Here is a 10,714-nt window from a genome sequence, read left to right as displayed (position 1 = left end):
TGGAACGGAGGGAGTTGGAGTAGCAAGAACGATTCAGTCATCATTTTTTTAGAACGAAGGCTCAAATCGATGAGTGTTCTTTTTTTAGAACGACGGCTCAAGTCGATGAGTGTTCTTACTAGGTTCTTGCTGTGTTACTGGGATTATATTCCCGTACAATTTCGGGATAGCAATTTCAAGGACGATTGTTTCATCTTCGGATAGCATGAAAGAGTGCCCTAGTAGCAAAAATAAAAGATTGTGGACAAGTATCGTGGAACGGAGCGAGTTGGAGTAGCAAGAACGATTCAGTCATCATTTTTTTTAGAACGAAGGCTCAAGTCGATGAGTGTTCTTACTAGGTTCTTGCTGTGTTGTTGGGATTATATTCCCGTGCAATTTCCGTTTAGCAATTTCAAGCACGATTATTTCATCTTCGGATAGCATGAAAGAGTCCTCTAGTAGCAAAAATAAAAGATTGTGGACAAGTATCGTGAAACGGAGGGAGTTGGAGTAGCAAGAACGATTCAATCATCATTTTTTTAGAACGAAGACTCAAGTCGATGAGTGTTCTTTAAAAAAAACAAAGGCTCAAGTCAATGAGTGTTCTTACTAGGTTCTTATTGTGTTGCTGGGATTATATTCCCGTACAATTTCGGGACAGCAATTTCAAGCACGATTATTTCATCTTCAAATAGCATGAAAAAGTCCTCTAGTAGCAAAAATAAAAGACTATGGACAAGTATCATGGAACGGAGGGAGTTGGAGTAGCAAGAACGATTCAGTCATCATTTTTTTTAGAACGAAGGCTCAAGTTGATGAGTGTTCTTACTAGGTTCTTGCTGTGTTACTGGGATTATATTCCCGTACAATTTTGGGATAGCAATTTCAAGCACGATTATTTCATCTTCGGATAGCATGAAAGAGTCCCCTAGCATGAAAGGGTCCCCTAGTAGCAAATATAAAAGATTGTGGACAAGTATCGTGGAGCGGAGGGAGTTGGAGTAGTAAGAACGATTCAGTCATCATTTTTTATAGAACGAAGGCTCAAGTTGACGAGTGTTCTTTTTTTTTTAAAGGCTCAAGTCGATGAGTGTTCTTACTAAGTTCTTGCTGTGTTGCTGGGATTATATTCCCGTACAATTTCGGGATAGCAATTTTAAGCACGATTATTTCATCTTCGGATAGCAAGAAAGAGTCCCTAATAGCAAAAATAAAAGATCGTGGACAAGTATCGTGGAATGGAGAGAGTTGGAGTAGTAAGAACGATTCAGTCATCTTTTGCCATTTGCAGTGCGGGTTGCCAAACTTTTTTCCCTGGCGCATGGGGCCGTGCTTGTCAGCGACCAAGCTAGCTCCAATAAACAAGTAACCAAATACGTATTCAACAGACAAATGCGTCAGGGGAGGCAAAGCGGGGGTGGCGTGCGCGGTGCGGGCGCCTACCATTTGCGCCCATCCATGACAGACGAGGGCTCCGGTCCAGGTGCATGCACCGTCCCGCCCCTCCGCTCTCCACTTTCCTCTGCAACCGCGCCTCCCCTGCTACTACTGTACTACCCAAGCGAAGCCAAAGGCAGCCTTCACCTGTACGCGGCGCCCAATCTAGTCCAACCCCTCCACCGGCGCCAGATCGCGGAGGACCCTGCCGTCTCCCGCCCATTCTCCGGTGAGCTTTCCTCTCAAATCTCTCTGCTCCGCTCCCCTTCGGGCCGGTTCCATTGTTCCGTACGGTACTTGTATTGTAGGGCCCACCTTAGAAGCTCTGGTGAAACAGCTACTGGATTCCTGAAACGAAATCGAATGCCTTGCGATTCACCCTGTCTCGGTATCCTACTCCTACCAAGGGAGACTGCATTCGGGCATTGAACTGTACATATATTAGAGTCTGCCATTCAACATCGGGTGTAGTTTGTAGAAATCGATTTACTGCTTCGTGCAGCTGGGCGCAATTCGTTTCTTAAAGCATTCATTTAGTCTTAGAAGAGATCGAGCCACTCTCTACGGCCTGCTCCTGCGTTTTGTTTGTGCATTTCGTCAAACGGCTGGGATGGGGGGAGGAGGCGTGGCTCCTGGACACGCCAATGTAATGTTGCCTCGAGCATTCTGTAATAAGCTCACTGGTGTTCCTTTCCTTGCCAATATGATCTTATGTTGTCCATCGTCTCTTCTCCTATTAAAGAGATGGGTTCATAACATAGTATTTGTTGTCAGAGCTGTATCTTTGCCAATCTATTGTGGTTAATGAGGTGTCGCTGTGTCTCTCTGGTATAGCAAAATTGTCCCTTGTTCAGCCCTGCATTAAGATGATAAGGGATAGGATATCTGTTATGGGTTCGAAAAGGGTAGACCGTGAGAAGACTAAAGTTCCTAATTACGTACTAGGCAACATTTTTTATTGAGGAGAATTCGTAAAAGTGGACAGCAAGGTAATTGAAATTTAGAGAAGTTATAGCTGCTATCCTATTGTTCCTATCTTAATGTCCATAAGCATTTTTGTACCCTGATCGTTTCATATGGATTTGCAATGGTGTTGAAGTACTACCCCATAAACTGTCCTCTGTTCCACATGTGCGTTAACCAAGCAAGAACTAAATCTAAGAAATGGTTAACAAGAATTGACATACCACAGGCCTACAACCACTTAACCTCTTCCAAAAGTTAAAGAGAGTGGAATCATTGCATTAACAACATTAGTGTTTTCTCAAGGGACAGTGTCAAGGGCCTCAGTGCCCAAGACAGCGGGGCCTCGACTACGTAGTTCGTAGTCTCGGTGGATAGGAGCGCTAGGGTTTTTGCCTGGCTGCTCAATGGTGCGGGAGGAGAGGATAGGAGACGGAGGAAGAGGTAGGAGATAATAACTTTATTGCTTGCCCTCAAAGGGTGCTGATTATACGATATATAGAGGCCCCATGGGCTGCTAACAAACTAGAAACCTATACGTAACAAACTAGTCTTTTATTCTAGGAACTAATGTATCAGGACCAGGACTCCTGCCCAGCCTACGCCTCGCCTGATGCGGCCGACGGCTGCTGCTCCTGGCCGCGTGGCCCACGCCTGTAGGACGTGCCCCACATGACATCTCTCCCCCCCTCGACGAGCAGCTCGTCCTCGAGCTGAAAAGCGGGGTAGCGCTCGACGAAACTGTCAAGATCCTCCCATGTAGCTGATGATGCTGCTTCACCCTTCCAGTGGACGAGTAGCTGGCGAACGCCGCGTGCTAGGCGCGCACGAGTCATGCGCTTCGGTTCTGGAACAGCCGCTCCGTTGTGGACCGGAGGCAAACCCGGCGGTGCAGTTGGAGGCGTGCCGAAGAACTTCTTGAGGAGGCCCACGTGGAACACGTCATGGAGGCGCGAGCGTGCCGGAAGCTCAAGGCGGTAAGCCACGTCGTTGACGACCTCTGAAATGCGGTACGGCCCATAGAAGCGTGGCTTGAGCTTGCCCCTGGTTGGCAAGTTGAGAGAGGACGCGGCGCACCGGCGAAGGCGAAGCCAGACCCAATCGCCCACGTCATGCCGAATGTCCCGATGGCGTCTGTCGTAGTAGGACTTGTAGACCGCCTGTGCCTGTTGTAGACGATAGCGGACGTCCTCGAGAAGCTCGTCGCGCTCCGCCATGCTCCTGGCCACTGCGGCTACCCTCGTGTCGCCCGGCTTGTAAGAGCGAATAGTGGGAGGGTCACGGCCATACACAAGCTTGAACGGAGTTTCTTGGGTCGCTGTCTGGTAGGCGGTGTTGTAGATGTACTCGGCCCAGGGAAGCCACCGGAGCCACTGCCTGGGACGATCCCCGGTGAGACAACGTAGGTCCATCACAATGATCTTGTTAGCAGCCTCCGTTTGGCCATCCGACTGTGGATGAAACGCTGACGTCATGTGCAGCTTTGTCCCGGTGAGGCGCATGAGCTCCCGCCAAAAAGCCGAGGTGAAGACGGGGTCGCGGTCAGAGACCATGGACTGCGGCACGCCATGGAGACGAACAATCTCAGCGAAGAACACCTGCGCCACTGATTCTGTCGTGTACGGGTGGGCCAGCGCCACAAAGTGGCAATACTTGCTGAAGCGATCCACCACGGTGAGGATGACAGACTTCCCGCCCACGCGAGGGAGCGCTTCCACGAAGTCGATGCCGACGTCAGTCCACACGCCCGTGGGCACCGGCAGCGGCAGCAACAGCCCAGCGGGGTGCAAGTGCTCGGACTTGTACCTCTGGCAAGTACTGCAAGTGCGGATGTACTCTTGCACCGTCTTGCAAAGGTTAGGTGCGTGGAAGTCGCGGCGGAGACGATGCAAGGTGCGCAGGGCGCCTTCATGCCCATCATCGTGCACGGCACTGAGAATCTCCTGGAGTAGAGGGGACGACGGCGGAATGTAGAGGCGGTCGTTGAAAGTGACGAGGCCGTCGGAGAGAGCCCACGACTGCTGCCGCGTACCCGCCGTGATATCCTCACGCAGTGTGACGAGCGCCGGATTTGTGGACGTCGCTTGCCGGAGGCGATCGATGAAGTCGAAGCGAGGACCCGAGATCGCCATGATCGACGTCTCCTCCGTGTCGCGGCGGGAAAGGGCATCCGCCACCGTGTTTGTACTACCGGCCTTGTACTCCACGGTAAAGTCGAACCCCAGTAGTTTGCCGACCCAATGATGCTACGGGATGGTTGCTAAACGCTGGTCAAGTAGAAATTTGAGACTGTAGTGATCCGTTTTTACCACAAATTGGCGCCCCCAGAGGTACGGTCTCCAGTGACGAATCGCGAGCACCAGGCCGATGAGTTCCCGTTCATATGCTGCCAGGGAACGGTGACGTGGCGCGGTTGGCCGGCTAAAGAAAGCCACCGGGTGTTGGTCCTGAAGAAGGACGGCCCCGAAGCCGTATGTCGAGGCGTCACACTCGACGATGAACGGCCGCGTGAAATCCGGTAACGCGAGGACGGGAGCCGTGGTGACTGTCGTCTTGAGGGCGTGAAAAGCTGCTGCCGCCTCCGGCGACCAGGAGAAACCATCCTTGCGAAGGAGGGCCGTTAGTGGCGCGGCAACCACGCCAAACTCCTTGACAAACTTGCGGTAGTACCCCGCAAGGCCGAGAAACCCCCGAACCGCACGCGCCGAGCGTGGTTGCGGCCATTCGGCCACTGCCTGCACCTTTTCCGGATCCATGGCCACTCCTGCAGCGGAGATGGTGTGACCCAGGTATGAGATCGACTCGACGGCGAATGCGCATTTGGATCGCTTGACGAAGAGCCGGTGCTGGTGCAGGACGGTGAAGACGGTGCGCACATGTCGGAGATGGTCAGCCCATGTCTCGCTAAAAATGAGGATGTCGTCAAAGAAGACGAGAACAAAACGGCGCAGGTACGGCCGCAGCAGATCGTTCATGAGGGCCTGGAACGTTGCCGGCGCGTTGCAGAGGCCGAACGGCATCACCAGGAACTCGTAGAGGCCGTCATGAGTACGGAAGGCGGTCTTCGGGATGTCCTCCGCACGCATCCGCACCTGGTGGTAGCCGGAGCACAAGTCGAGCTTGGTGAAGAAACGAGCGTGCCGGAGCTCGTCGAGGAGTTCGTCCACCACCGGGATCGGAAACGCATTCTTGACAGTAATGGCGTTTAGGGCGCGGTAGTCGATGCAGAAGCGCCAGGACCCGTCGGCCTTGCGGACCAGCAGTACCGGGGACGAGAATGCGGAACAACTCGCTCGGATGATGCCCTGGGCGAGCATGGCGGCGCACTGACGCTCCAGCTCGTCCTTGTGCGCGGCCGGGTAGCGATACGGACGGACGGCCACCGGGGCGGAACCGGGCAGCAGGGTGATGCCGTGGTCGCGGCTGCGGGGCGGTGGCACGCCGGAGGGTTTGGCGAAGATGCCGTCGAACTCGGTGATGATGGCGTCGAGGAAGTCGCGGCCGCTGCATGATTTCAGGGCTGGCCCGTCCGGTCCTGCAATGCCGCGCCAGCACACCCGATGGCCCCTCCGCCAGAATGTCATGGAGAGGGCGCGGAAATCCCACAGGATCGGTCCGAGCGTCGCCAGCCACTGCGTGCCCAGGACGATGTCGTAGCCCGCGAGTGGCAAGGCGAGGAAATCCTCCGAGAACTCCTCTTGGCCGATGCGGAAGGGCACGACGCGGTACGCGCCCTGGCACGGAACGCGCTCGCCGTTGGCCACCGTGACGCGCATCTTCTCGGTGGTGGGGGATGGCAGCGTAGCACGAGCGGCCGCCTCCTCGGCGATGAAGTTGTGGGTGAAGCCTGAGTCGATCAGGGCGAGGAGGGAGACACCCCCGAGAGTAATATGCATCTGCATGGTTTCGCTCGTGCGCACCCCGGAGATTGCGTGGAGCGAGATCTGAGGGTCGGCCCGCGATGCATCATCAGTAGCGGAGGCCGCGTCGTCGTCGTCGTCGTCCGGCGCTAAGTCGAGGAGAAAGATGCGCTGGCACACGCGGTTGTGGCCCCTGCCAAACTTCTCGTTACAGTTGAAGCATAGGCCCAGGCGACGGCGTTCCTCCATCTCTGTCTGGGAGAGACGTTTGATTGGGCGCCCGTCCGGCAGACTGTGGCCATGCTGGGGTGCGGCTGGTGGGGCCGGTGCGGGGGGCGCGAGGCGTGGTCCTGGCGTCGGCAGAATGCCCTTCTGCGGAAAACGCACCGGTGGCGCGGCGGAAAGCGCGCACTGGTCGCGCAGCTCCAATTTGCGGGCGAGGCTCATGGCGACGGCGAGGGACTGCGGGTTATGGATTTTCACGTCGAGGCTGAGGGGTGGCTGGAGGCCTGCGGTGAAGATCTGAACTTTCTGCGTTTCTGACAAGGAGCCTGCCCGGGGAAGGAGCGCCTCAAACCGCTCCTGGAAGTCGACGACGGACGTCGTGCGCTTGCACGCCATCAGTTCGCCCAGCGGGTTCGCGCGCAGAGGAGGCCCGAAGCGGAGGTTGAGCAGCTCGGAAAAGCGGCGCCACGGCGGAGTGCCCTCGTCACGCTGGACCTGCATGTACCACAGCTAGGCAGAACCCTCGAGGTTGTATGACGCCATCCAGACTTTCTCCTCCTCGGCGATCCGTTGTTGATGGAAGAAGGACTCGCATCTGTTGAGGAAAGCGAGCGGGTCGGACTTGCCGTCGAACTTGGGGAAGTCCATCTTCTGAAACCGCGGGGGCCGATCGTTGTGGTGCTGTCCGTCGTGGCTGATATCGGCGGCTGACGAGGAGGCCGACTTCTCCTTCTGGAGGGCTGCCACGGACGACTGCAGGGATGTCACGGTTGCAGTCAGGGCTTCGATCATCTTGGCCAAATCAGCGGTGGTGGGTTCCGACATGGCGGAAGAAACCGAGGCGGCGGCGGATGGCGGCGATGGAGGTGGGCGGGGCGGCGGGTGCAGCGTGGAGGAGGCCGAGGAGCGGCTGGAACCTGATACCAAGTTGTCAAGGGCCTCAGTGCCCAAGACAGCGGGGCCTCGACTACGTAGTTCGTAGTCTCGGTGGATAGGAGGTTTTTGCCTGGCTGCTCAATGGTGCGGGAGGAGAGGATAGGAGACGGAGGAAGAGGTAGGAGATAATAACTTTATTGCTTGCCCTCAAAGGGTGCTGATTATACGATATATAAAGGCCCCATGGGCTGCTAACAAACTAGAAACCTATACGTAACAAACTAGTCTTTTATTCTAGGAACTAATGTATCAGGACCAGGACTCCTGCCCAGCCTACGCCTCGCCTAATGCGGCCGACGGCTGCTGCTCCTGGCTGCGTGGCCCACGCCTGTAGGACGTGCCCCACATGACAGACAGTTATTTGAAAGTGAAACCCCAAGGCTGGCGACAGTTAAAAAGAAACGAGGGGAGTACTAAACTGCTCGCTCGGTTCCAAAATAGTTGAAGTTCTAGGTTTGTCCTAAGTCAAACTTCCTCAATTGTGAACAAGTTTATAGAAAAAATTACTAATATCCACAACTTCAAATATAGATAGCATGAAAATATATTTTCTGAAGAATCCAGTGAAACTAATTTGGGGTCGTAAATGTTTGTATATTTTTCTGTAGAGTTGATCAAACTTAAAGAAGTGAGTTAGGACAAACCTAGATCGTCAAGTATTTTGGAACTGAGGGAGTAGAGCTCATTATAATTCTTCACCTTTTTCTCCAAAAGCATGATGAGCCTAATTTTATTTGTTCATTCTTTTCAGCAAAGGCCTACACGGTCATGAGATGCAAGCACATTTGATTTTCTATAAGTTCATCGAGCACTAATGTTAACTGAAGTATTTTCCTCAATGGAGGCTGAAGCTGATTTTGATGTTGAAGATTCCAGATCAAACAATGAACTGCAGGAGTTGTGGCCAGTTGGTGAGATAGACCCAAAGAGAGGGCGATTCCCATGTTGCATTGTCTGGACTCCTCTTCCTATAGTTTCATGGCTTGCTCCTTACATAGGGCATGTTGGAATCTGTCAGGAGGATGGATCTGTCCTGGATTTTGCTGGTTCAAATTTAGTGAGCATGGATAATTTTGCATATGGTTCTGTCTCTAGATACCTCCAGCTGGACAGAAATAAGGTATATCTGATTCCTATTATTTTTGTTTTCTTCTTTATAGTGTTGGCCTCTTATTTATCTTGGCTGCTAATAAAATCCTTTGTTTACTTGGAGGAAAATGTCTACTAGTCTCATGAGTGACATGCTGTCAACATATTTTACTTGGTAGTAGTTCATTTCGATATGTAGTTTCTGTTTCAGTAACCTCTAAAGTATCTGTGAGGTAACTTGCTTTGTTCTTCTGGCGTGCTGTCCTTGAAAGACCATTTTAAAACAGTAAATAGTTGCACATCACCTGGGCTTACTATCATATAAATAGTGAAGATTCTGTTATGTTATACGAATGGGTGGGGATACTGAACGGGAGACTCCTGCCAGTTATCACACAGAGGATGACTGTAAACATTTTGCAAATCTTATCATCAGTATCAGTTTTTGTTTTCTTTAGTAACAGTGTTATCTATAAATAGTTAGTGTGGCGTTCTATAGATTAACTTCTCTTGTTGACAAAGGTGATATCTGATAATCTATATGGTGAAGTTGTATATGTTGTTCCACAATCCTGTTCATTTATCATTATCTTCTGCAAAACCTACTTGCATGCCACCTTTTCTTTTAGCGCTTTCCTTTGAAGTTGGGATTTATTGTTGAAATACTCTTGTTTTGTTCATGGTCAGTGCTGCTTTCCTGCTAATCTGGCGGCACATGTATGCGAGTGGCCGTACAAACACACAGAAGTTGGAACAGCAACATCATGGGATGGAGCCCTGCAACTGGGCACGAGACATTTCCAGCACAAATACTACAACCTGTTCACCTGCAACTGCTACTCATTCGTGGCGAACTGCCTGAACCGGCTTGCCCACGGTGGTTCGGCGGAGTGGAATGTTTTGAACGTGGCAGCTCTTGTTTGGCTGCACGGCGAGTGGGTGGACAAAATGTCTATCGTTCGGTCATTCGCGCCATTCGTAACTGTGACGTGCATTGGTATTTTTATGGCCGGCTGGTCTTTCCTAATAGGGATATTGGCATTCTGTTTGCTTCTGATAGGGTGGTTTGTCTTTGCTGTATACTGCACGAAAGGTTTGGTGTGCTGATATTACATTGCGACTGAACCTGGTGAGGAATTGTGGAAATAATCTGTCTGGGACCATTCATCCATGCTCGTGATTATTCGTCTGAAACTTATCAAAGCACTGCACCTGCTAAGGCCTCCTTTGGTGTGTAGGATATGAACACTACAGAAATGGGAAAGCTGTAGAAAGTGAGATGGCATGTATCTCAAATTCTATGAATAGAAATATAAAAAGAGATGTCATTTGGTCCAGACAATATGATTTTTAGCATTGAGTATGAGCAATGTTTCTTTTCCTTGAAAAACAGAGGATATGGAATCATTCATATACGAGTCCGACCAATGTTTCTTTTCCTTGAAAAAAAATACAGAGGATATGAATCAATCCTGTATAGGAATAGGATTCTATTCATGCAAACTAAGGGGCTCTGAAGAATTTTTTTCCCTACAAAAATCATCATATCTTTAGAAGAGAATCTACCATTCTTAAGAAGTTACTCCCCACTACAAGGCATTCTCAAGCTACCCGTAATGGGAGTATCATAGGTAGTATCATGCATGCCAACTAAGCAAGTTTGATGAGGTGACATAGAATTAAATGAAGAAAGAGAGGCTTGAGTATCATATTAAATGATGTGTTATTTTGTGTCATGCATGGCAATAAATGTAGTCCTCTATGATACCAACTTATGATACTATGCATTAGGAATGTAGTATTATCATAGACTAGTATCATATGCATGATACTAGTATATGATACTCCCCATTACTGTTAGAGTTGTGTCGAATATTGTGTACAAGGTAGGTTACAGTTAGACTAGGAGTTGTATTGTGTTTACATAGGATGTGGAGTCGTGTCCTAATAGGACACTTGTATCCTAGGCCTCTCATATATAGCGGGGGTAGACACACGATGTAACCTATGCCAACATAATAGCACCGGAACACAGGGGAAGCCGGCGGCGTGTGCCGGCGTCCAGGGCGATATTGTGACGGTATCACGGGGAGGAGCGCCCGTAGTCAAGCCCTGAGGATGTAGCCATATCGGTGAACCTCGTTAACAAATCTCGGTGTCGTGCTCGTGTGATTGCTTGGTTTCCGGATGATTGACGGTATGCCTCGGGTTTATTCTAACAA

At 51.1% G+C, this 10,714-nt stretch overlaps 1 protein-coding gene across 2 annotated transcripts; it reads left to right on the top strand.

Moving 5' to 3' along the window:
• The first annotated feature begins 1,412 nt into the window (after positions 1–1,412).
• On the top strand, positions 1,413–9,834 carry LOC119268661 (protein REVERSION-TO-ETHYLENE SENSITIVITY1-like). Of its 2 annotated transcripts, none has more exons than XM_037550344.1 (3): positions 1,413–1,648; positions 8,155–8,523; positions 9,180–9,834. In XM_037550344.1, the coding sequence occupies exons 2-3, from the start codon at positions 8,218–8,220 to the stop codon at positions 9,597–9,599; spliced, it is 726 nt and encodes a 241-aa protein (XP_037406241.1). In that variant the 5' UTR covers positions 1,413–1,648; positions 8,155–8,217; the 3' UTR covers positions 9,600–9,834. The 2 variants fall into 2 exon arrangements, with proteins under 2 accessions (XP_037406241.1, XP_037406242.1); XM_037550345.1 differs by lacking the exon at positions 1,413–1,648 and having other exon boundaries at positions 8,180–8,314; positions 8,422–8,523.
• The last annotated feature ends 880 nt before the right edge of the window (positions 9,835–10,714 follow it).

This window comes from Triticum dicoccoides, chromosome 3A (genome assembly GCF_002162155.2).
Source record: "Triticum dicoccoides isolate Atlit2015 ecotype Zavitan chromosome 3A, WEW_v2.0, whole genome shotgun sequence".
Lineage (NCBI taxonomy): Eukaryota > Viridiplantae > Streptophyta > Magnoliopsida > Poales > Poaceae > Triticum > Triticum dicoccoides.
This window is presented reverse-complemented; position numbering and strand designations above follow the sequence as displayed.

What these genes read in the sequence shown, in the direction of transcription:
- LOC119268661 (XM_037550344.1), top strand. Translation starts at nt 8,218, where the DNA reads ATGTTAACTGAAGTATTTTCCTCAATGGAGGCTGAAGCTGATTTTGAT. An exon ending in TCCAGCTGGACAGAAATAAG is followed by an intron (nt 8,524 to 9,179) that starts GTATATCTGATT and finishes GTTCATGGTCAG; the next exon opens with TGCTGCTTTCCTGCTAATCT.